We start from the raw sequence: 26,862 nt of genomic DNA on the forward strand, positions 1-26,862 counted from the left end.
CGAATAGTTGTGTCTGTAAGTAGTGTGTATGTTGCCAATGATTAAAAAAAATTATTAACAAATACTACCTTGTAATCTCCTCGAACTATTAAAAAAATAGATTTTTTTTGTCAACTCATCAACTAGGTTTGTTGTGATATTTTTATAAACAAAAAAAGAACACATAGTTGCCTATGTGATTTCTTTTGAAACCGTGTTCTATACTGGAAACTTTGACCCTTGCACGTTTCAACTTTCTCCAACTATATAATTCATATTCTCAAATGTGCTCTTCATAACCCAAACACTTCAGAGAAAAAAGAATAAGAAATCATGAGATTGAAGGCCACATTTCTGCTTTTGCTTTTGATTCTTCCACTTGCCTTAGCAAACCTAAGCGTTAGTTTTTATAGGAGAAGCTGTCCAAAAGCTGAATCCATAGTTCAGGCAGCCGTGCGACGACGTTTGGCTCGCGATAAATCCATCACTGCAGCCTTGCTTCGCATGCATTTCCATGACTGTTTCGTTAGAGTAAGCATTCTTCTTCTTTAAAATAGTTGCTAGGTCACTAGTTATGATTTTGTTTTAATAATGGTTGTACTTTTATGTAGGGTTGCGACGCATCAATTCTTATAGACTCGACCAGAAAAAGGCCATCGGAGAAAGATGCCGGACCGAACTTGACGGTACGAGGATACGAGCTCATTGATGAAGCAAAGAAAGCCCTAGAAGCCACTTGCCCTTCAAGAGTCTCATGTGCAGATATCATAGCATTAGCAACCCGAGATGCCGTATTTCTGTCTGGAGGACCCTTTTATGGTGTCCCGACAGGAAGGCGAGACGGCCTCGTCTCAAGCCCTGACGAAGTGAACTTGCCGGGGCCGACATTGTCTGTTTCGCAGGCTTTCCAAAGTTTCAGGACTAAAAACATGACCATGGATGACATGGTTACACTCTTGGGAGCACATACAGTTGGTGTCGCTCATTGTAGTTTCTTCTTGGATAGAATCATAGGGTCGGATCCTACAATGGATCGTGGCTTGCGTAACAAGCTAAATGCTATTTGTGGTGCAGCCAATGGTTCCAACCCTGACCCTACGGCATTTCTGGACCAGGGCACACCTTTAACTTTTGATAATCAGTTCTTCAAGCAGATTGGTTTGAGGAGAGGGGTGATGAAGATCGATCAGGAGTTAGCCAATGATCGATTATCGCGACGTACCGTTTCGGGTTTCGCGGCAAATCCGACTCTGTTTAGAACGAGGTTTGCTCAGGCTATGGTGAAGATGGGAAATATCCAGGTTCTTGAAGGAAGAGCTGGTGAAATTAGAAAAAATTGCAGAGTTTTTAACCCCAGCCGACGAGTCTGATGCTTCTGAATTGTGTCACGTTGATTTAGTTTGGAATTCATTGGGTTTTTTTTGTGGTTTTATTTTTTGTTTTTGAACCTTCTTGCATGCTCATACTTTGGAACAGAATTGTAACACTCTTAATTAGTCAATGCGATTGTTTGAGTGAAAGTTTGGAAATATATTGTAATAATATTTGATTTTATAATCATATTAAGGGTTCATCTATGAGGAGGCAAGTTGTTTAACTTTAAAATAAATAGGGTCCTAACAAGTAAATAAACAATAAAAATTAAGAGATTGAAGGTTTAATTTCATTAATTTTAAAATTCAAATGTCTTAAAAAAGTAATTAAATTAGTCAAATTTGAGGTTAATGCTTACTTTTATTAATTTTGAAACTGATAGTATCCTAAAAATAATTATACCAAACATTTTTGAGAGAGGAAAAGAATTAATTATAATAGTTTCAAACTACTAGTGGCTTAAAAGGTAATTAAACCATAAAAATATGGAGGCATTACCCCTCCCACCTAAAATGTGGGTCCGTTCCTGCTACCTCATGTAGGGGTGAGCAAAACTCAACTTTACTAAAAAAAATCGATTTTTAACCCCATATGACGAGCCTAATGATTTTAAATTTACGAACCAACTTACTTTAGTGGTTAAAGTAATCGTTGTTATTTCTAGAAGTCATAGATTTAAGCAACAACAATTGCAACAAGAGTGATTGAGTGTTTATTGTTAAATGGTTAAAAATATTTAGAACATATATTACTTTTTAATCACATTAGCTTAATACAAATTTTGTCTCCTAAAGGGAAAGGATGAATTTGCTTGGATTATACTTTTAAACCAAATAAATAAACTCAAACTCTATTTTAAATAATCTAAGTTGATTATAGGGTAATATTTGTCTGAAAGATTCTCAATCATACGACAATGAACACCTTAATACCCCTACAGATGTCGTGCTCGAACATAAATTCTCTAAGAATAATACCCATCCCTTGACATTGAGGTCGCTTGGTTCCTAGAAACAAAACGTTGAATTTGTTTGAAACTTATTGGCTTTTTTTATTGTTTTGTTTTGAACCTTACATGCTCATACTTGTATATGATCGCTTGTAACGCTTTTTCCCCTTAAATTTCTTTGGGACAAAAATGTAACACTCTGAATTAGTGGATGCAGTTGGTGTGGAAAGATATTGTGATAATACTGATTTTATATTATTGAAAAAATAGAAAAATCAAATGAAATCAGTCTGAATTGGTAAATATATTTGGATAAATTACATCACATGTCACCATATTACAAGTAAGTTTATAATTATGTTTTATATTTTAGAAAGTCTTAATCTGATTATAAGTAAAAAAACCAATGTATGTTACAATTTATAAATAAAACAATATGATTGTGACCTTTGAAATATGATGACCTAATTCTAAACTTACTCATAATACAATGACCTATGATATAATGTATCATATATATATTTATTAAATATTTTATGTTTATAGTTAATGTATATTAAAAACCTTAATATTAATATTACATTGTAGTTTTTTAGACTAAAAAAAACTCATATTATGTATTAAAATTAATGTATATTGTTTATTTTATGGAAAATGTATATTATTTTTTTAAGTATTTAATTTACTATACTTTGATGTTTATTTAATATTTAAAAAATCTCAATTAAATTAAGTAATTCATCCTGTCTCATTGAATGAATCAACAACTTGAATCATTAAGTAAACATCAACTTGATTTTTTTAAACATTCAATTTTATAAACCATTTTTTAATAGAGATGAAAAATCAATCAACACTCGCAGAAGAGTTGCAGAAATCTGTACTCCGCATAACAACCTCTTTGAATATCATAGGAATCAAAATAGGAAATGTCGCACTGATACATGAGATGATTCACTGATTCATTTTCCTTCGAACAGGAGACGCACAAGCATGACCCCAAAACCACCCCACGCTTAAATAGTTCGACACGAGTTTGAATTTTGTCCTGAACTGCTTTCCATAAGAACGCTTCCACTTTTGGAGGGGCTAAGTTGGATCAGACCAACTTCAAAAGGTGGTTTGGTTCAGAACCCGCTTTCCTTACAACAACGCTGAAAGCTTTTGGAGAATACCATCTGTTCGAGCACCCTACCCTCCTAATACCATCAGTAAGCACAAGACTCCAAGCAGCTACATTCAGGACCCTTGAGAAGTTTTCCCAAATGCCTATTTTCCAATTGAAAGGGCGTCTGCGAAGGGAAACATTCCATGACCAAATCTCAACAACCCTTGAACCAAAATCACACACCTTACCACTCTTTTTGATTGCAAGAACAAAAGTTCTAGGGAAAGTGGCAATTAGTGAAGATTCTCCCACCTAATGATCAGTCCAAAAATTTATAAGTTTTCCATTACCAATGAAAATTGAATATTTTTTGTAAACATATAATCTTGATTGAGCAAAGGCCTCGAAATGTTCTTCTATACCCATGATAAATTTCAAAATTAGTTAAAATTCAAGATAAGACCTGAAGGATCAACATCGTACTTGGCATCAATCACTTTTCTTCGCAGGCTATCGGGTTCACATCCGTATCTCCAGGGCCATTTGTTTAGGTTTCGGTTTTAGATCGAAAAACCTGAGGCCCCCGTACTCTTTTGGTCGGCACTTGTTTTCCCACTTGATCCAATGGATTGAACAATTTGATAAAGATCCCCAAATGAACCTTACAATAATTTTGTTTAGAGAAGAAGCACTGAAACCGACATCTGGAATAGAGAAATAAAATAAATCGGCAAGTTTGAGAGGACAAACTTTACAAGGGTCACTTGGCCACCAAAAGAGAGCATTTTTCCTTTCACCCATCAAGTTGGGACATAAATTTGTCAAGGAATCACATCCACAATGGATTGAATTAGCCCGAAGTATAATAGAGCTTTCTTCTACATTGGTTCCATAGATCTTTCATTTCTTCAATTTTAATTTAAGCCCAGAAGCAAGTTCAAAGATTCTTAGAGTTTTCTTATATTCCTACCGTAATATGCTTCAGCATTGGAAATTTCGAACTGAAAATGCGATATAATAAGACCCTCTTTACCTACTGCCACGTTGTCAAAAAGCCCAACATCAATTGCTTTTCGAACTAGAACACTTAGAGCTTTAACAATAAGGTTGAACAACAACGGGAAAGTGGACAACCCTGTCTCAAATCTCTTTTGATAATAAACATGTTCGAGAGAACCATTGATCAGAACAGAAATGGATGTCGTAGAAATACACAATCTAATCCATTTTCGCCACTTAGAACCAAAACCCATTTTGTTAGACATTAATCCAAGAATGATCAATCCACAGTATCATAAGCCTTCTTAAAATCCGCTTTGATTACTATGACTTCTTGATTATTGCAAGTGATGAAATCAATAACCTCTTTAGCAATGAGACAACAATAAGAAATTTGTTTCCCGAGAGTGAAAGAATATTGAGACTCCCCAACCACTTCATTAATATAAAAGTGTTGAAAACATTTTGATATTTCGATATAACAAATTAAGTTAAATGAATTTTAAGATTTTCCAAATGATTTTCTAAGTATATTCGATATAATTATTCGAATATCAAAACATTACTCCAAATATTTCAAAAATCATTTTTAATCCTTACTTAAGTGTAAAATTAAGTTTTAATCTTAAAACAATTTCAAAATAATCTTTCAAAGTATTTCGAACCATTTCAAAGCCAAAAATTCAGATTGCTCAGAGGGAACCGATTTCCCCCCAAGGGGGTACCGATTCCCCCCTGAATGGTTTGGCTCCGAGATTTCCAGAATGCTCGGAGGGAACCGATTCCCCCATAGGGGGTACCGATTCCCCCCTGTTCAACGGTGTTTTATTAATTGTTTTCACACTAAAACGTCTATATGATCTTCACTAATCATCCCCAACGTTCATAAGTGATTCAAGGTGTATTTAAACAAGTTCTGAAGCCCTTGATCAACAAGAAATTATAGAGAAACAAGAGAGAAAGCATCAAACACCAAGTTTGTGCAAATCAAGCCAATTTTCCTTTCAATATTCATCTTGCTTTCAAAGAACACCATTTGTGCTCATTTGTAATTATTTGTGAGTGTTCTTTTCTTGTTCTAGAATTGTGCAAACATCTTACCTTGTGAGGTTTTCCTTGTAAGTTTTGCAAATTTGTAATCTTCTCTTTTGGGAAAGAGTGTTCTCAAGAATTGGGGTATATTCTTGAGGGTGTTGTAAGGTTATCTCTTTGGCCTCAAAAGAAAGAACAAATTAGTGAATTTGTTGGAAAATCCTTAGTGTGGATAGCTAAGGTAGTGGACGTAGACTTTGATTGAAAAAGTCGAACAACTCTAAATTGCTGTGCAATTACTTTCAATTTTCTGCAAAAGCTTCCACCAAATTTTTAATTGCCAATTCACCCCCTCTTGGCCAATTCCGTCAATCGATTAACTCAACAATTGGTATCAGAGCCTAACTCATTTGAAGGTTTAATTGCCTCTTGAGTCGATTCGGGAAGAGTTATATCGATAATCAAAGTCATCAATGGCCTCCGCTTCAAACTTCGACTCCGGTCTCGACTCGATGCCCGTCAACAAGCCTCCTTTCTTCAATGGAGCTAACTATGCCTATTGGAAGAATAGAATGATGTACTTCATTCAAGCAAGTGACATGGGAGCATGGAATGCTGTAGAAGAAGGATACATCAAATCTCTCACTCATCCAAGGTTGTGGAGTGAAGGAGAGACAAGAATGTTCCAGCTCAACTCCAAAGCCATCCATATCATTTTTTGTGCTCTTAGACCAGATGAATACGGAAGAGTTTCATCGTGTACAACCGCCAAAGAAATATGGGACAAACTTCAAGTCACTCATGAAGGTACCGATGAGGTAAAGAAATCTAAAATTAGTATTCTAATGCATAGCTATGAAAATTTCAGGATGAAACCAAATGAAGATATCAAAGCTATGACGAATAGATTTTCAACGATTGTCAATGGTCTCAAATCATATGGAGAGATCATTTCAAATGAAAAGCTTGTGAGGAAGTTAGTATACTCCCTCCCAAAATCGTGGCAATCAAAGAAGACGGCAATCATCAAGTCTAAGGACTTAACGTCCTTAACTCTTGAAGAGCTAATTGGGTCAATCCTCACTCATGAAATGATGCTCGAAGATGAGGTGGACCTCGACAAGATTGACGAGACACCAAAGGAGAAGGAGAAGAAGAAAAACATTGGAGTTGCTCTCAAATCCACAAAAGATGAGAGTGATTCGAATAACGATGACGATGACGAGGAAATGGCATTGTTTGCCAAACAGTTCAGAAAAATGATGAGACCTTATCGAGGAAGAAAATTCAAACGAAATGAAGGCCTAAAAAATGAACCGAAAGAGAAGGACCCAATCATTTGCTACGAATGCAAGGGTATGTTAAATATGATTGCCCACAATTGAAGAAAAAGGGTCAATCAAAGAATAAGCACAAGGCTCATGTGGCTACATGGAGCGATGAAGAAAGTTCCGATGAAGAGGAACAAGAAGTAGCTAACTTGTGCTTGATGGAATTTGGGGAAGATTCTAAGGTAACCTCTAACTCATCCGATTTTGATGATTTATCCTATGATGAGTTATTAGAGGAATATAATGGGTTGGCTTCGGATTATGAGAAATTATTTTTAAAATATAAAAATGATGTTTCAAAATTGAAAAATAAAAACAAACTCATATCCAAAACCAACAACGATCTTGAAAGTAAAATCAAAGATTTGCAAATCAAACTAGAAGAGTTTGAAAAGAAAAATTTAGATTTGCAAAATTTACTTTCAAAGATCAATGATGATCATCAAAAGAAAATTGATGATCTTAAAACTTCTTTTGATAAAGTTGGAACAAAACATTTTGAAAAAGGTGGAAATTCAAAATCCAACTTTGTTAGAAAAAGTTTTAGAAACTACAATCATAGAGGTCCCCAAAGAACCTCTAATGGAAAAATCATTAGAAGTATGTGGGTTCCTAAAGAACTCATTACTACTAAAGATAAAAATATCCTACACAAATGGATACCTAAGGGGACTAGGATTTTGGAAACTAATGAATATGGACCCTAAAGAATTTGGGTACCAAAAATCAAAAATTAATCTATGTTTGTAGGGAAAGGAGCATTGCTACAAGGCACGGGAAACAAATTCAAATTCATGGTACCTTGATAGTGGATGCTCAAGACACATGACCGGAGATAAAAGCCTGTTCATTGAGCTTAAAATGGAGGAGAAGTGACTTTTGGAGACAAATCAAAAGGTCACATTGAAGGTATTGGTACAATAGGTAATACCTCTTCCATACAAATTAAAAATGTTTTATATGTGAATGGATTAAAGCATAATCTATTGAGTATTAGTCAATTATGCGATAAAGGATTCAATGTCTTATTTGAAATTAATGGTTGTAAAGTCATTGACATTGCATCTAATCGGATTATGCTTGTTGGTCATAGAATAGGGAACATATACATGGTGCATTTAGATTATTTTGATATGACTAATTTATGCCTAGTTACTAAGGATGAACATGATAGTTGGTTATGGCATAGGAGACTAGGACATGCTAGTATGAGTGTTTTGCAACGGCTAATTCAAGGTGATTTAGTTCGAGGGTTGCCTAAGCTTAAATTTGACAATGATAAAATCTGTGATGCTTGTGCTAAAGGAAAACAAAAGCGTGTTTCTTTTAAATCCATTAATGACGTATCAACTAGTAGAGTATTACAATTGATCCATGTAGATCTTTTTGGGCCAACTAGGACTACTAGCTTGGGTGGAAAACAATATGCATTTGTCTTGGTAGATGACTATTCTAGATATACTTGGGTTCTATTTTTAAGTACTAAAGATGAAGCATTAGAACAGTTCATCACATTTTCAAAAATAATCCAAAATGAAAAGGGTTACTCTATAACTAGTGTTAGGAGTGATCATGGCACTGAATTTGAAAATCTTGGATTTATTGAATTTTGTAATTCTAATGGTATTAGTCATAATTTTTCAGCACCTAGAACCCCTCAACAAAATGGAGTTGTTGAGAGGAAAAATCGAACTTTAGAAGAAATGGCTAGAACCATGCTTTGTGAAAATAATTTGCCAAAATATTTTTGGGCGGAAGCCACAAATACTGCTTGTTATGTTGTTAATCGAGTAATGATTAGGCCAATTTAAAGAAAACTCCATATGAAATTTTCAAAAATAAAAAGCCTAACATTAGCTATTTTCATCCTTTTGGATGTAAATGTTTTGTTTTAAACAACGGTAAAGAAAACCTTGGCAAATTTGATGATAAAAGTGATGAAGGAATTTTCTGGGTTACTCCTTAATTCTAAAGCTTATCGAGTATTTAATAAAAGAACTTTAGTTGTAGAAGAGTCTATACATGTTGTTTTCGATGATAATCCCCTTCCAAGGAAGGATTCTTGTGTGAATGATGATGTAGGTGTTATAAATACAAATGATGTTAGACATGAAGTTGGAGAACCATCATCAAAGGAAGAAACAAAAAATGAGGAAACTCATGATCCTCTTGAGAATCCAACCATTGAAGAAAGGGAAGTATCTTATCCAAGAGAGTACAACTATGTCAAGGATGGTGAAATTATAGGTGATCCATCAAAAGGGGTATCAACTCGATCTTCTCTTAGAAATATTTGTAATTATGTTGCATTTATATCATGCATAGAGCCTAAGAATATTAAAGAAGCATTAAATGATGAACATTGGATTATGGCTATGCAAGAAGAGTTAAATTAATTTGAGAGAAGTAAAGTATGGACATTAGTTGAAAGGCCTAGTAATAAATCTACTGTAGGTACTAGATGGGTATTTAGGAATAAGCTTGATGAGAGTGGTAATATAGTGAGAAACAAGGCTAGACTTGTTGCTCAAGGGTATACTCAAGAAGAGGGCATAGACTATGATGAAACATACGCTCCCGTAGCTAGGATGGAAGCAATTAGAATGTTATTAGCATTTGCATGTTTTCATGAATTTAAATTATATCAAATGGATGTTAAAAGTGCATTTTTAAATGGTTTTATAAAAGAAGAAGTGTATGTGGAACAACCTCCAGGTTTTGAAGATTCAAAATTTCCAGATCATGTTCTTAAATTGACAAAAGCTCTTTATGGTTTAAAACAAGCTCCTAGAGCTTGGTTTGAAAGATTGTCAAATTTTTTAATTGAAAAAGGTTTTTCAAAAGGAAATGTTGAAACTGCATTGTTTTTAAAGCATAAAGGTAAAGATTTATTAGTAGTTCAAATTTATGTTGATGATATAATATTTGGTTCTACTAATGATGTTCTTTGCTAAGAATTTTCTAAGCTAATGCAAAGTGAGTTTGAGATGAGCATGATGGGGGAGCTCTCATTTTTCTTGGGACTCCAAATCAAGCAAAGAAAAGATGGCATCTTCATTAATCAAGCTAAGTACGTCAAAGATATGCTCAAGAGTTTGGAATGGAAAATGGGAAACCTCATGACACTCCAATGAGCTCTTCAACAAAGCTTGACTTAGATGAAGGAGGTAAATGTGTAGATGTTAAATTATATAGGTCAATGATTGGCTCTTTGCTTTATCTAACTGCAAGTAGACCGGACATTATGTTTAGTGTTTTCTTATGTGCTAGATTTCAATCATGTCCTAAGGAATCACATTTACTAGCTGTTAAGAGAATCTTTAGATACCTTAAGGACACTCCTAGTTTAGGACTTTGGTATCCTAGAGACTCTAGTTTTAGCTTGCATGCCTTCTTTGATGCGGATTATGGAGGATGTAAATTAGATAGGAAAAGCACCTCCGGTACTTGCCAATTCCTTGGAAATATGCTGATTTCTTGGTTTTCAAAGAAACAAAATTGTGTTGCATTATCTACCACTGAAGCGGAATATATTTTAGCCGGTAGTTGTTGTGCACAAGTTTTATGGATGAAACAACAACTTTTTGATTATGGAATTGAAGTAGGTACTATTTCTATCAAGTGTGACAATACTAGTGCTATTTGTCTCACTAAAAATCCCATCCAACACTCTAGAACTAAACACATTGAAATTAGACATCACTTCATTAGAGACCATGTCACTGAGGAAGATGTAGTTCTAGAATTTGTTGATACTTTGCATCAATTAGTGGATATTTTTACAAAACCCTTAGATAAGGAAAGGTTTTGGACACTTAGGAGAGAATTAGGTTTAACTGACCTATCTTCACTTAGTGTTTAAAATAATTCAGCACTTTTAATAAATATTGAAAAATGCTCATAATAGTAATTTTTGATTGCATTCATTGCTATTAGTTAGGGGGAGTTTATGATTCTTGATGAAAAATTAATTTTATGTTCAAATATCGATTAAAGATTAATTTAATTGTTTGAACATAATTATTTTTCAATATATGAGTTGCCTATACCACTAGAGAAGATTAATTTAGCATTTTAAGTGCTTAAAAATAGGATTTTAGCATTTTGGTGCAGAGGGAATCGATCCCCCCCATGAGGGAACTGATTCCCCCTTTGAAGGGGAACCTATTCCCCCTATAGGGGAATCGATACCCCCCTGGGGTTCTGTTAAAATCGGGCAGAACACCCCAAAACCCTCTTATTTTTCTTCTTGCCGCCGTTCCCTCTCAACTCTTTCGCTATCTCCATTCTTGCCTCAAATCAACGATATTAATCGGAATTCAAATCAAATATCATCTTCTAAACCTGTTGGAATCATTAAAATCGTGCAAACAACATCTAAATCCCCTCAATCTTCATCTTTCAAGGTAAATTTTTCTAAACTCTCTATTTCATTGATTTTGAACATAGGATTAGTTTTAATTAGTTCTAGGTTGAAATAGTGATCGGGCATTGATTGTTTAATGATTAGAAACTAGATGTTACAACTAATTTCATCAAAAATAAAAGAATTTTACAAAATTTTAAAATTTTCGAAATTAAAAAAAATATGTTAATTTTCAAATTATTGTGTTTTGATTAAATTATGTTGTTATGAAAACTATATATATATATATATATATATATATTGTTTCTCAAAACCATATTTGTCAAAAGTTTTTCAAAAACTTTGCCCAATAGGATTGATTTAGCGAACCTTGAAATATTGAGGACTCAATTGAGTTTTGGGATTAATTGAATTGCATACATTTGTTTTTAAAATTGCAGGTTATCCAATCTATTCCGATTTCCTTTACCATGTCCAATCCTAAACGTGCTAGGTCTTCATCTAGTCGTTCTAGTCGTCAACCAAATTCACCTCCAAATCCTCCTCCTATTCCTCAAAATCCTATTCTAAATCTTGATCCTAACTTGACTATCCAAAATTCTTGTTTCAATCAACCGGGTCCTAAAGATTATCGTTTTGGTTTTACCAATATTTTGACTCGTATAAGATTAGGGAAGAACGTATCCCATCTCTTCAAGCTATGGTTGCTATTAACTTTAAATATCTCCCTATCTTGCACGAATGGAAATTTGATAAACTTTTCGAACTTGAACCCGTTATCTATCATCAACTTGTTCGTATCTTCTATTGTAATGCCGTTTGTATCAAAAATCGTGACAAAACCAAAACCATAGGAGTACGTTCCTACCTCCTAGGTCAATATTTTCATCTTGATCTGGCTTATATAGCCAATGCCTTAGGCTTGGATAATGAAGGTTTATCAAATGAAAAACAAGTTTTAGGCTCTCGATATAAACGAAATGATAGTGCAAGTGTTCTAGATCTTCATGAGCGTTTTCTTCATCTCATGATCACTTGGTGGTTTCGACCATCCGGGGGTCGATATTATACTCTTAGAGCTTTAGATCTTTGGTGGTTGCATTATTTTGAACACAATATAAAAATAAACCTTTCCGAGATTATCTTTGCTGAGATTGTTGAAACCGTTAACCTAGTGCCAAATAAGAAACTCTGTTCTTCACTAGTTTACGGTTGTATCCTTAGTAATATCTTTTCTAAAGCTGAGCTTCGAGTTGGTCTAGATGCCTCCTTTCCTCTTAAGAAACAAATCAATCTTCTTTCTTTAACAAGAGCGGGATGGGTCAAAGATAAAGAAACCGGTGAATGGGTTCGATCTTCTGCAACTACTCTGAGAGCTAGTTCTTCACAAGCTCCACTCGAAGCTGACGAAGATCCAGAGTTTGAACAATTAATGAGGGATATCGATGAAGCCGAAGATGAGCCTGAGTAACCCGAGGAGCACGCACAACAATCGACTCAAATGCCTCCATATTTTCAATCCTTTATGGAGACATTTGATTTCCGATATACGACCATGGATTCGCGCTTTACTTCTATAGAGTCCCATTTATCCACAATGGGAGCTCAACAATTAGAGATTCTCCGAGAGATGCACACAAACAACGCTTCAATGAATGAGCGTATTGATGCACTCTCACACGAGATGGCCGCTATGCGAGCTCGTTTTCCTCCTCCCGATCCTCCTACGGATGTTTGATTCTATATTTTGCTTTGAACTCCAAACTTATTGTTTTAACATTTTGAATATTTTGGAATGTTTGAATTTGTGGATTGTGAATTTTTTTGGATTTATGGATGGTGTGAACTTATATGTTTGGTGTGATTTATTCATTATTGCATCATTTACATCATTATTAGCAATATGACCAATTTTGCCATATCACATTGATTATGAATATTGATTATGGAACTAATGGCTAACGTTTCTATTGATTGTGATCTTAGCAGCTTATGCATACATATACCTAATCAATTGGCTAAATGATTTTCACTTTTCTTTGAATCTTTTTGATTTAACAAAAAGGGGGAGAAGTGTGTGTTTTTAAAAATGATAAATGGGAGAAGTGTTAAAGTAAGGGGGAGTAATTTCAAAACTTGATTTCAAAATCTTAAAATTACTAAAATGTTTTGTTATATCAAAAAGGGGGAGATTGTTGAAAATATTTTGATATTTCGATATAACAAATTAAGTTAAATGAATTTTAAGATTTTCCAAATGATTTTCTAAGTATATTCGATATAATTATTCGAATATCAAAACAATACTCCAAATATTTCAAAAATCATTTTTAATCCTTACTTAAGTGTAAAATTAAGTTTTAATCTTAAAACAATTTCAAAATAATCTTTCAAAGTATTTCGAACCATTTCAAAGCCAAAAATTCAGATTGCTCAGAGGGAACCGATTCCCCCCCAAGGGGGTACCGATTCCCCCCCTGAATGGTTTGGCTCCGAGATTTCCAGAATGCTCGGAGGGAACCGATTCCCCCTATTCAACGGTCAAAATATTTGAATTTTACACTTAGGGAACCGATTCCCTACGAGGGGGAACCGATTCCCCCCACGCTCCAAGCTGTTTTATTAATTGTTTTCACACTAAAACGGCTATATGATCTTCACTAATCATCCCCAACATTCATAAGTGATTCAAGGTGTATTTAAACAAGTTCTGAAGCCCTTGATCAACAAGAAATTATACAGAAACAAGAGAGAAAGCATCAAACACCAAGTTTGTGCAAATCAAGCCAATTTTCCTTTCAATATTCATCTTGCTTTCAAAGAACACCATTTGTGCTCATTTGTAATTATTTGTGAGTGTTCTTTTCTTGTTTTAGAATTGTGAAAACATCTTACCTTGTGAGGTTTTCCTTGTAAGTTTGCAAATTTGTAATCTTCTCTTTGGGAAAGAGTGTTCTCAAGAATTGGGGTATATTCTTGAGGGTGTTGTAAGGTTATCTCTTTGGCCTCAAAAGAAAGAACAAATTAGTGAATTTGTTGGAAAATCCTTAGTGTGGATAACTAAGGTAGTGGACGTAGACTTTGATTGAGAAAGTCGAACCACTCTAAATCGCTGTGCAATTACTTTCAATTTTCTGCAAAAGCTTCCACCAAATTTTTAATTGCCAATTCACCCCCCTCTTGGCCAATTCCGTCAATCGATTAACTCAACAAAAAGGCTAACCTTCTTGATAGAACTCGAGCCAAGATCTTGTATATAATTCCAACAAGACCAATAGGTATCATTAATCTTTTCTAGACTTTCTGTTTTGGGAAACATATTTCGAACGCTGAGCTCATAAGCTCACTGCCACACAAATAACTCTAGTATACTACATGAATTCATCACATAGGCATGCTAATAGGTATAGTCATTAGCACACAAGAACATTAAACACACAAACAAGCCTAAGCATCATGGTGTAGAACATTCAAAGCTATTTCCATCTTGATTATAAATAGATGAAAACTAATTTCCTAGAGAAACTTGTGATTCTTAAATGTAAGAGTTTTTGTTCTTTTTTAATTGGCATGGGTTTAAGCTCCTAAAAAGGAAGATTTTTTGCCATGGGTTTTAAAAGAAGAAGAATAAGAAGGGTTAACGGGGTGTCATGTCATATGAAACTAACGGGAGGTAACGTCAGTGACTTTACTAAAGACGAACTAAAAGTTCGATGACTATATTGCAAGTTTTAAAAGTTGTGGGTTCTAATAAAAAGGTAAATGAGAATGATGAAAGTGACTAATAAAAAAGGGATTGATCAAGGGGTTGAATTGGCAAAAAAATTTAAATGTTGTGGGTTCTATTTAGAATTATAATCAAATTGAAATAATGAGAGAACGTTGAAAACTAAATTTATTATTATACTAATTTCATTAATTATCATATTATCGAGCTAAGTCTCGCTCTTACCCATTTAAATGAGAGTGAGAAGATATTCTTTCCTGAGGTTTTTACCTCTATGCGTGATAGTGGACCGCTTTCAGGGTACAAGTCTTATGTCTACGTGTGGTTTTAACCATTGTGCATGCATAGAGAGGTGCATCATCTCATATTGAACTAGGTCCAAATGAGTCTATAATAGGTGAGGATCGAAGGTCTTTCTTTTCTTAGTAGGTGACAATGAGAATAATTTGAGTACTTCTTCCCTTAGAACTAAACCCTGCCTTAGAGTTCTCTTAATAAGAATACATAAGGAAAAGTTTTTCTAGTCTTTTTTCTCACTCTTTAAATTTTGTAGATTAAATTTAATTTTAAAATAAATTCATGAGAACTATAAATTATAGAAAAGTTAGAGTGAGTGAATAATGGAATGATCTTTTCATTGATGTTAGGAGATATAAATAAGATTACAGAGAATCAGTTTGTTACAATAGAAAGATTTCTATACTAAACTAATAACTAAAGAATAATAAGAATATATCAATATTGTTTAGATATTAACTGAATATCCTATATTTTAGGAGAATGAGATAAGTACAGTTTAAATATATTAATTTGATTCTTTATTATGCCCCCGCAAGTTGAAGCACCTTGAGGTGAGACCAATCTTGTTCAATAAGTCATGAAAACGCGCGTGGGGTAATGGTTTGGTGAGTACATCGGCAAGTTGATCCATTGAAGAGACATGAGGGACTCGTAAGATGCCATCTTCAACTTGTTTGCAAATAAAGTGAAAGTCAAGAGCCACATGTTTCATGCGAGAATGGAAGACCGGATTGGAGCAAAGGTTTGTTGCACCCACATTATCACAATAGATTACCGGTTGTTGTGAGGATGAAAATCCAAGTTCACTAAGAAGAGATGTTATCTATCTCACCTCAGCAGCTGTTGATGCAACATATCGATACTCGGCTTCAGTCGAGGAGCGAGTTACAGTTCGTTGCTTCTTCGAACTCCAGGATATCAGGTTTCGTCCTAGGTAGACAATATAAGCATTGGTGGATGTAAAGTCATCTTTGTTACTAGCCCCGTCGGCATCTGAGTAAGCATGTAGGGCTAGAGGCGACTGGCGATGTAACATGATGCCATGATCAATGGTGTCGCACAAATATCGAAGAAGTCGCTTGACATCATTCCAGTCTTCGGTAGTCGGACGATGCATGTATTGAGACAGTTTGTTGACTACATAGGCAATGTCTGGACTAGTAAGTGAGAGATATTGAAGACTACCAACCACCGCTCAAAATTCAGTTGGGTTAGTAAGTGTTGTCCCAGACTGAAGAGTGAGGATGAGAGAGGTGGCAAGCGGAGTAGCGACTGGTCGAGCATCAGTCATCTTTGTTCGAGCCAGCAAGTCGGCAATGTATCTTCATTGTGAGAGAAGAAGACCGTGAGGGTGAGGAACAACTTCAACACCAAGAAAGTAGTGAAGAGTGTCGAGGTCTTTAAGCGAGAAGCGACGAGCAAGGACCGAGATGAAGTCCTGGACTGATGCTGCATGGTTACCTATGTTGATGTCATCAACATAAACAAGTAACATGATAGTTATACCTTTGTCATTAAGAATGAACAAAGAGGTGTCGACAACTGAGTTCAAGAAGTGAGATGCAAGTAGAAACTGGCGAAGTTCATTGTACCAAGCTCTAGGAGCATGTTTGAGACCATATATTACCCTTCGCAATTTACAGACATGGTGTGGATGGTCAGCATCAACAAAACCTTGAGCCTGGGTCATGAAGACATCTTTAATGAGTGTGCCTTGGAGAAAGACATTGTTGACATCGAGTTGTCGAAGAACCCAACCTTGGCTGACAACAAGTGAGAGGACAACACGAACTGTGCTTGGTTTTACAACTGGACTAAATGTCTCATGGTAGTCCACTCCAGGCCGTTGGTGAAACCCCTCTACCACTAGGCGAGCCTTGTACCTAGAAATAGAACCATTATGTAAACGTTTAAGTCAAAAAATCCATTTGCACCTCACAATATTTTGCACACCATTGGGAGGAACCAGTTCCCAAGTACCATTTCGAACCAAGGATTCAAATTCCTCGGACATCGCCTATCGCCATCGGCCATCTTTGAAGGCCTGAGTTACACATGTGGGTTCAATTTCGGAGGCAAGTTGGGCCGAGAGGCTGAGTTTGGTGATTGGTTTGTGGATATTGTTTCGGGAACGGGTGACGATAGGTGAGGTGCGGATAAAGGGTGGGAGTGATGGGATTTCTGAGACTTGATTAGGAATTGGTGGGGGTAAAGCCAAAGGGACAGGTGGAGACGTGCTAGGAGCAGGTGCAGGTATTGGACTGGGTAGTAAGGGTGGTACGGTGTTTGGAGAAGTAGGCAAACTGTGAGGTGGGTCTAGAAAGGGAAGAGAGAGGGGTAGAGGCAAGTCTTGTTGATCTACCATATTCGTTTGTGCGTTGGAGTCGACTGGCAAAGAGCCACTGGAACTAACTTCGGATGATGTGTATGAAACCGAGAGAATAACATGTTGAGGAAGCCATGTGTCACATGTCAAGTCATCAGGACGAGGAAGATATGGATCAACTTTAGACATGGGAAACTCAGATTCAACAAATCGAACATGACGTGAAATGTAGACCTTTTGAGTACTTGGATCAAGACATAGATAAGCAATCTGAGTGAGGGAATAACAAAGAAATACACAAGGCGTGGAGCGACTGGCAAGTTTGTGGGGAGAATAAGGACGAAGCCAAGGATAGCAAAGACAGCCATATGCTCGAAGCTTGGAATAGTTGGGTGGCGATTCAAAGAGTTTATGATAGGGAGAGATCATATGAAGAGTGGGTCTTGGAAGGTGATTTATGAGATAGGCGGCGGTGGAGAAGGCATATGACCAGAAGGTTAGTGGTAAGGAAGCTTGAGAAAGAAGAGAAAGACCTGTTTCAACAATATGATGATGTCAACGTTCCGAGAAACCATTATGTTCTGGAGTGTGAGGTGGTGAGGTGAGGTGCGAAATGCCATGTGTGGATATGTATATGGAAAGACCAGTGGATTTGGCGAGACCCATGTATTCCCCCCATTGTCAGAGTAAAATATGACTATTTTCTTTTGGAATAAGTTTTCAACAAGTACTTTAAAATGAGGAAAAATAGTGGCAACATCAGATTTACATTTGAGGGGGTAAAGCCATATGTAGTGAGTGAAGTGATCCACAAAAATGACATAGTATTTGTAACCATCAACAAAACAAATAGGCGAGGTCTACACATCAGAATAAATATGTTAGAGAGGAGAGGTAGACACAATAGATGACTGAGAAAAAGGTAATTTGTGACTTTTATTGCAGAAATAATCTTTATAATGGAAATGCTTAGAGCTAGAGAAATCGGAAGGTAAACTAAACTTAGAGACGATATAGTGTTGGATTGACTTGGATGGGTAACCAAGACGATGATGCCAGGCACAAGAGGACACTTTGGTACTGGTGAAGACTGAAGGACGAGAAGTTAGGTGCAAAATCAGCAATTCATACACACCACCTTTAGGTTGTCCTTCCAGTAATGTGGCCCCTGTCAATAGATCCTTCACACGAAAAGAAGATGGTAAGAACTCAATCAAAGTATTATTGGTTTTGCAAAAACTGAGATATGGAGATCAGGTTTCTTTTCATGGCAGGAACAAATAAAACATCATGTAATTGAAAAGTGTGAGAGGGTGTTTTAATAGAAGTAGAACCAGTTTTGGAAATGTGTAACCCAGTTCCATCACCGATTTCAATGTCATCAGGCCCGTCGTAAGGAGCATGAAGCGAGAGGTTACCGAGGTCAGTCGTGACATGGTGAGAGGTACCACTATCGAGAAGCCAGGCCAGGGTTTCGACACGTGAGGTTATGGCGACATGCGTCGTTGGGTGCCACTGAGATCCAGTGGGCGAGGAGTGAGTAGCACTATGCGAGGGGGCGAGTACTAGCTGAAAGAGGGAACACTGAGCAACAGTGTGGCCCTGGTGACATCCTTGACACTTGTCGAGATATGGCCTTAGCTGGCGAGTCGTGGCCTGCGGAGGTTGAGATGGTTGTTACAGAGGAGTAGAGTATGAAGGTTGCGTCCAGTTTAACGAGAAACGGTGTGAACGATTGGACTTAGTTGAGGCAACATTTGCTGTGACAAGATGCGGGAAGGAAGCAGATTGCGACTGCTGAATAGTCAGCTCCCTGTTGATGAGTTTCTCATTAAGCTCATAAAATAAGACGGGGGTGTCCCTACCTTCCACTATATCTGTAATGTGACGATAGTCATCATCGAGACCCTCTAAGATCTTTTTAATGATGTCTTCATAGTCCATCGGTTTACCGAGTGCAGCAAGTTGATCAGTTCGGCACTTGATATACTGTATGTAGTCCGAGAAGGACTGCGATCCCTTCGTGGCTTTCTTAATCTGGTCCTTGATTTGCTTTATGTGACCATGAGTCGGGCGAGCATAAGTGTTGGCTAGAATTTGCCATGCTTCGCGGGAGGTGGCCGATTGTTGGATGAGTGGAACGAGAGAGGAGGAGATAGAACCGACAAGTACACCAAACAATAATTTGTCTTGTCGAATCCATGGGAGGAAAGTCGGGTTAGGAGCTTCGACATTGTTGGTGGTGATGGTGAGAGGAGGACATGGATGAGTGTTGTCGATGTATTTATAGAGGTCATAGTCGATGAGAATGACTTCAATCTGGAGTTTCCAGGCAAGATAATTTGAGGAGATTAATTTGATGATGGATGGATGAGAGATGTTTATGAGTTGAAGAGTTTTGGTAGGATTTTTTGGGTTGGGGATGGTAATAAGCTGAGGTTCAGTGGCCATGGTGATGTTGTTGGTAGGATTGGCGGAAGAGTGGTGAGTAAGGTTGAGGACCGACTTCAGCGTGATACCATATAGAAAAGTAAGAGTGAGTGAATAATGGCATGATTTTTTCATTGATGTTAGGAGATATAAATAAGCTTACAGAGAATCAATTTGTTACAACAGAAAGATTTCTATACTAAACTAATAACTAAAGAATAATAAGAATATATCAATATTGTTTAGATATGAACTGAATATCCTATATTTTAGGAGAATGAGATAAGTACAGTTTAAATATATTAATTTGATTCTCTATTATAAATCACATGGTTAGGATTTACTTTTTGAACTAAGCATGTTGGATAAATATCATGTTCAGGTAGAAAACATGTGTGAGTTTTATCGGTTAATGATAGTTGATTATCTTATGCGTACTAATCCATATATGTTTTACTTTTCATGATGTATATGAAGTTTCACGATCAAGTAGACCAAAAATATAAGGCATCATACTAAAGAAGCTCTGAGAAGAATGAAAATCAGTTCATCCAAATGCTACATGTCAAATATGTCAGAATGTACTAACGTCAACAATGAGCAAAAGAAATTATAAGAGATGAAAGAGAATATCCAAGATTATGAATAGGATAGTTGTTTTATCCAAAATAAGAGTCTTCTACACGAGGAGATGAAAAATTAAATGATAACAACAATTATATGTTCCTATCAATATAATGAGTTGAAGGGAAAAATAGGATCAAAAAAATTGAATATATAAAGAGAGGGAGAGACATTTCGATAAACATATTAAATAATATATAATAATAATTTTAAAAATCTAAAAGGTAGGTGGATGCATTTGTAACTTAAACCCAACTCTAAACTATTAGAAAATAGATTACTGTAAAATGAGATGTTAGCACTAACTGTATAAAAAAATAATTAAAGAAGGAATCGTTCAATCGTGTCATGATATTAACCACTTAGAAGCAAAATCGCGCCGATATGTGTAGTTGCTACAATGGACGAATACCCCCCTTGAGGTTAGCATGACTTTCCCAATTTCGTACATCCGAAAGATAGAGTGGACTTTGGTGGTACTACTCTTCTCTCAAAACTCAGAATTTGAACTTGAAACCGTCATGGAAACAATAAGAAGAATAAGAGTGTTTCTAAGCAAATATTTGCTTAGATATCTCAAATAAGAAGACTTACCCACTAGTTAGAAGTTAAATAGTGAGGGAAAAAACATCATTTTATTCAACAACATTAAAATGCTATTTAAATCAAATTTAAACATCATTAAAAATGTTTTAATTTTGAGCATTAACAACATTCCCCATTAATGCGAAAGAATTCTTTCATAAAAATGAGAGCATTGAAGTTAATACACGATAAGAGCAATAGCGAGATTAATTGCTTAAGCACTAGTGAACATATCTTAAAATAGTAAATAGTGATGATGAGTAATTCTTCTCTTAGATAAGTGAACAAACCTTGAACTTTCTAAGATTAGGGTGAACTCATAATATAGAACTACCCTTTAAACAATTGAAGTCATCGATGTGTCAACGAAAGTATATATACGAATGTATATATATAACCCTATTTCCTCAGGATTCTAGTAAATTTACTAGAAAAAAATGATCCAACGTTTTTCATCGAAGGTGGCTAATCCTTCTCACTTATGTTGGTTATTTCATTAGGTTTATCTCAAAATAAACCACTCGTATATGGGCTATGAAATAATTAAGAGCTTTAATACAACTTAACCTCACAATAAATAAGGTGAATTTCTTTATGTTTATATTAAATGAACTATCCAAACTTTAGGATAAGAAATCATTAAGAATAAATACTCAACCTCTTTATTCAATGAATTCAATAATTCCTTCTCAAATAGGATCACCTAAACTCTTGAGATTAAATTCACTAGGATTTTAAGAAAAGTCATCCTTTTTAATGGTAAGTTCATCTAGTCCTTCACGATAGGACTACTCACTCAACACTAGGTTATGGACTTATTAAGAGTAAATATTAGGTTATGAAATTATTAAGAGTAAATATTCACCCAAAGACGGTAAATTCATCGAGTCTTTCTCACTAAGACCACTCAAAGCCTGGGCTATGAATTTATTAAAAGCAATAATGCTCATCCTGTGTATGTACATTATTTGTAATAGGGATAGGTATGTAGAAATGTACACTATGAGTCTTTTCATTGTTTTGTTTTACCACATTACTAAGTTGGGTATCAACCATGAATTCTTCAACCAATGAACTTTAAAACTATCACTCTCAACGAATTCATAATCAGCTTCCGACTTAAACCCTTGGAAAGCAGATCAACTAGGTTCCTCTTTGACTTCACATACCCTAAAGAGAGTACTTTGTTCTTTATTAAATGTCTCATTGATTCATGTCTTAAGTGAATATGTCTCTTCTTACCATTATAAGCTAGACTATGAGTCATACATATCACTTCCTTGAATCGCATAATAAAGATACCAAAGTACTCGGTTTTCCCTATGATGGATATTTTGCTAATAAATTTCTGGGCCACTTAGTTACTTGCCTAACTAGGTCGAAAGTGATAAATTCTGACTCCATAGTAAAACGAGCAATGCCTGTTTTATTAGAAGACTTCTACAAAATTACTGTTCCGCCTAGTGAAAACATATTCACTCATAGACCTTACCCCATTGATAACTCAGTTAGCATCACAGGATTCCTCTAGTACTGTAGGATAGTAGTTAACCTCTAGTTTGTCAATATTGTCGCTTTCTAGTAAGATAACATCCGTTTTCGTTAAGGTGAGTCATCTATATTTAGTGATTCCAATATGCTTAACGTGGTGGAAGAAATAACTTAATTGCATATGATCATTTGAGATTAGTCTAAAGTGGGTAAATATAAAACTTTAGAGATCAATACCGAAACTAAATATTCTAAGGAATTTATTTTAAGGAGAGTCTTAACACCCTGAAAATTGGCCGGGAAGTTATGGATCTTAAAGTTGGGACTGAAATTTCAAAACTTGTAAAGGTAAGGGTTTCTATTGGATTAAATAAAATGTTAAAAGGATTCAGTTGAAGGAAATTAATTATGATTACTAAATGAAAAGGAATTAATTAACCTGGGGACATAATGAATTTTTCCAACGATAGATCAAAGCCTCCAAACATTGAGATCAAGCTGTCTCTTCGTGGATATAAGGTATTATTCGATAATATATATATACAAACTAAAATATATACATACATACATACACACATATATACTCCTTAAATAGACCTTTAAGGATATAATTTAAAAAAATTAAAGGATAATTCGATAAAAGATATATATTTTAAGGAGTAAACTGACCTTTATGTCTAATAATAAGAGTATGTTTGTTTCATGAAAAATAAATTCTGGAAAATAATATTCGTAAAATGAAATGAATATTTCAGAAAATAATTTTTGAAAATAATTTTATAATATTTGGATGATGTTGTATAAATCAATTTCTATTGATTGATAAATTTTCTAGAAATAATTTGTTATAAATATTAAATATAATAAATAATATTATCTATTTGAAAAATAAAATTATTTTTAAAATATCAGAATAATTTATTTAATATAATTTATGTCAATATTACTTTTAAAATATTATTTAATTTTATAAATAAAATATCAAGACTAATATATTTTATTAAAATAAAAATATTATAAGTTATATAATTATTTATTAAAATAAAAATATTATATTATATTATTAAAATAATAAATATTATGAATTATATTAATTTCTTATTAAAAATAAGAATATCATTATACTATTAAAAATTATAATATTCAATTAACAATATTATATCATTAAAATTATTACTAAATATTTAATAATTAATATTTTTATTAAAATGATAGTAAAATGTTATATTAATATTAAATACATAAAATAATAGTGTTTTGAGTATTTATGTTTAAAGTGAAAAGTTCAGAAAATGACTTACGAAAAATTAGACCATAAGTCATTTTTCAAAAAATGCAAAGAAAATTTTATTGACTATAAAATAAATTATATCAAGTACTCTATTTTTCTCCAACCAAACACCAAAAAATGAAAACAAAAATTTTTAAAAACTAATTACAGTAAAACAAACAGACACCATATAGTATTTTGACGAGCTAGACTATAAGTTAACAAAAAATGATTTAATATAATTTGCTTTTAAAGGATATATAATTGTTAGAACTATTAATAAAATATTTAATAATTAACATTTTTATTGAAATGATACTAAATATTATCAATATTAAACACATAAATAAAATTGTTTTGAATATTTATGTTTTGAAGTGAAAAGTTCGAAAAATGACTTACAAAAAATAAAGCCGTAAATATTTTTTTCAAAATATACAAAGGAAATTCTATTCACTAAGAAAATGAATTACATTAGCTAATCTATTTTCCGTCAACCAAACATTCGAAATAAGAAAAAAATAATTTTTAAAAAAATAATTACAGTAAAACAAACAAGATTCTAAGTAGGATTTTGATGAGCTAGACTCTAATATAACAAAAAAAAAGGATATAACATAATTTGTTTTTAAAGGATATATAATCGTTTTGTACACGAGCAAATTGCATAAACCTTTAAAAAGTACAAATAGTTGTATTTTGTAATAATTGAATCAAATTGCATATACCTTTAAAAAGTAAAATTAGTTGTTTGGTCGATTTTATAGTTTAACTTTTTCAAGTTTAGATTCAACATCGTCTCGACCGATTAAAATAACACTATTGTTATCTTGTTGATTTGTTCTACTTTGGATTCTCGGATAAATTTAGATATACGGTTTACGTTCGGAGATAATTTTCTCACGACGCTCGATTTTGATTCGCATTCTCATGACGCTCGATTCTAATTCGTAATTATCGGTGACCTTTTAGTAGTTTGATCTTCTATTGTGGTTCGTTTGCCGATTCAACCAGATATATTTGCATCTTTATTTTGTTTGATTTTTTAGATGGATTTTTGACCTTTTACTTATGTCCTTATAAGATCTTAAGTAGCTAGTTCCGTGTTAATAATTATAGGAAATGTTTTAATTATGTGCTTAGTTTATACTTATAATCGTAAACTGTAATTATAATTTTAGATTTTTCTTTTATAATAAAACTAGAGTCTTTTATTTGTATACGAAAACAAACTCATTCCTTATTTGATTCAAACATAGATTAACCTCTGTTGAGGCAAATTATACAAAGACAAGAACAAGAAGAAACTTTCAGAACACATTAGTTTTGATTATTAACACAACAGTATTAAACCAAAGAAACTTACTTAGCCTTGGCAACAATAGTTTTAAGTTTGGGAATCATCTTCCTTGTTTGTTTATGTTTAGATCTCACTTTTATCAAAGTAAGAACCTGGAGAAGCATATGCGAGGAACTCGGGATCACGTTCCAGAAAAACCATTTCTTTCTCGGATATAGTAATCCAAACTTCAATGGCGTTGTGCTGCCTAGCCTCTTTTAGAACGAAACCATTGCCCAACTCTCGATTATGGCTGCCGATCCCTGGAATGCTAAACAGAGCCCGTTTTCCCCACCCAAAATCTTCATTTGCATCCAAAGTATTGATCCAGCTGCTTAAAATAAAAAAATCTACATTTCCTTTTGAGACCATTTCTGCAAGATGGCTGAGTTGCTCTGTCATAGTGTTAAATCCTTGCAGAATTACCTCGGGATCATTAGGGGCACTTTTCGTTGCTTCTCTCACTAGATAACTCAACTCAGACAAGTCAATATCTTTTCCAACTGGGTTGTACATGCTACTTGCCATTGAAAACATGTTCCCAATTGAATAACTCGGTAAGGCGGGCTTAAATTTTGGTCGAAGGTTCACTGGTTGGCATAAAATAGTTGGTTTTAGAGTTCCTGAAACTGATCGAGAAGCCTGCATGGCATGCTTCCATACGAATGCACTTACAGCTAATACTCGGGAAGGATGCTCCAAGCTTTTGCTTTTCGCTATCAACTTAAGAGTCGAGATCGCATTAGCATCAAACACGTAAGTCCTTGTTATCTTACGCCCACCGCCATTGAAGAACAAGCTTTTCCAATCAGCATTTTCCGGCATTGACTCAACCGGAGGAAAAAACCGTGACGATGCCCCTAACAGTCCAGGATCTGATATTTCACCATTCGAACCACGACTGAAAGCTGCCCAACTTTTAAGGAAAGCAGATATGCTTGCTGCATCGAAAATCTTGTGTAAATAACACAAACCTAGTGCAATCCCACCGCAGTCGAAGATGTTAACTTGAACAGCCAATTGGGGTGCTGTTGAATCTTGAATATAGGAAAAGGGTCGACAAGGAAGCATTCGGTTCATTTCCTCTAGTTTTTGAGTTGGCTCAATGAAATCAGATAGTCGGCCTTCCACCCTGGTTTCAACATATGGAACTCCCTCGTCGAAATCAGTAATGAAAAGGTTATTCTTCACCCGACCAGCAGCAGGGTAAAACTGAGTTAAAGCTTTCGGGAGCGATTGTTTTAGTTGGTCTGAGAATTGAGAACCGTCGACATTGGAATCACTAGGTTTAGCGTAAAAGAGGAGTACAGGAGTGTACACTCCTGGAGCGAGTTGGTCTAAAAGGGAAAGGTTGAATGGTGTCAAGAGATGAAGTTTTGAAGAGGAGGGCTTAACCATTTGCTTTGAAGTAATATGAACTTCCATTGCTGCAACAATTGCAATGAAACAGTATAAACTGAAAGCTTAAACGTATAATGGAAACTGGCTGTCTTATGTTTTGTTGAAGTTCAGGTTCAATGGATTTTATACTACTTCTAAAAATTGTTTGTTCAATATAAAAACGTGCTAGCACTCGGAGGTTGACAAGTTTAAAGCCGCACAAGCACCTAACCATTATGGTGTTCATATAGC

General features: G+C 34.7%; 2 protein-coding genes across 2 annotated transcripts; one reads left to right on the top strand and one right to left on the bottom strand.

The window, feature by feature from the left end:
* Nucleotides 1–312: 312 nt before the first annotated feature.
* LOC120143415 (peroxidase 44-like) lies at nucleotides 313–1,349 on the top strand. The gene is made up of 2 exons (XM_039157767.1): nucleotides 313–510; nucleotides 591–1,349. The coding sequence occupies exons 1-2, from the start codon at nucleotides 313–315 to the stop codon at nucleotides 1,347–1,349; spliced, it is 957 nt and encodes a 318-aa protein (XP_039013698.1).
* Nucleotides 1,350–25,314: 23,965 nt separating this feature from the next.
* On the bottom strand, nucleotides 25,315–26,655 carry LOC120143515 (stemmadenine O-acetyltransferase-like). The gene has a single exon (XM_039157847.1). It carries the CDS (start codon nucleotides 26,653–26,655, stop codon nucleotides 25,315–25,317), a length of 1,341 nt encoding a protein of 446 aa, XP_039013778.1.
* Between the last annotated feature and the right edge of the window lie 207 nt (nucleotides 26,656–26,862).

This window comes from Hibiscus syriacus, unplaced genomic scaffold (genome assembly GCF_006381635.1).
Source record: "Hibiscus syriacus cultivar Baekdansim isolate YM2019G1 unplaced genomic scaffold, ASM638163v2 tig00000205_pilon, whole genome shotgun sequence".
NCBI classification, from domain to species: Eukaryota; Viridiplantae; Streptophyta; class Magnoliopsida; order Malvales; family Malvaceae; genus Hibiscus; species Hibiscus syriacus.

Excerpts from the sequence above, each read along its gene's own strand:
- LOC120143515 (XM_039157847.1), bottom strand. The coding sequence starts at position 26,655 with ATGGAAGTTCATATTACTTCAAAGCAAATGGTTAAGCCCTCCTCTTCA.
- LOC120143415 (XM_039157767.1), top strand. The coding sequence starts at position 313 with ATGAGATTGAAGGCCACATTTCTGCTTTTGCTTTTGATTCTTCCACTT. Across the intron at positions 511-590 it reads TCCATGACTGTTTCGTTAGA|GGTTGCGACGCATCAATTCT; the intron begins GTAAGCATTCTT and ends ACTTTTATGTAG.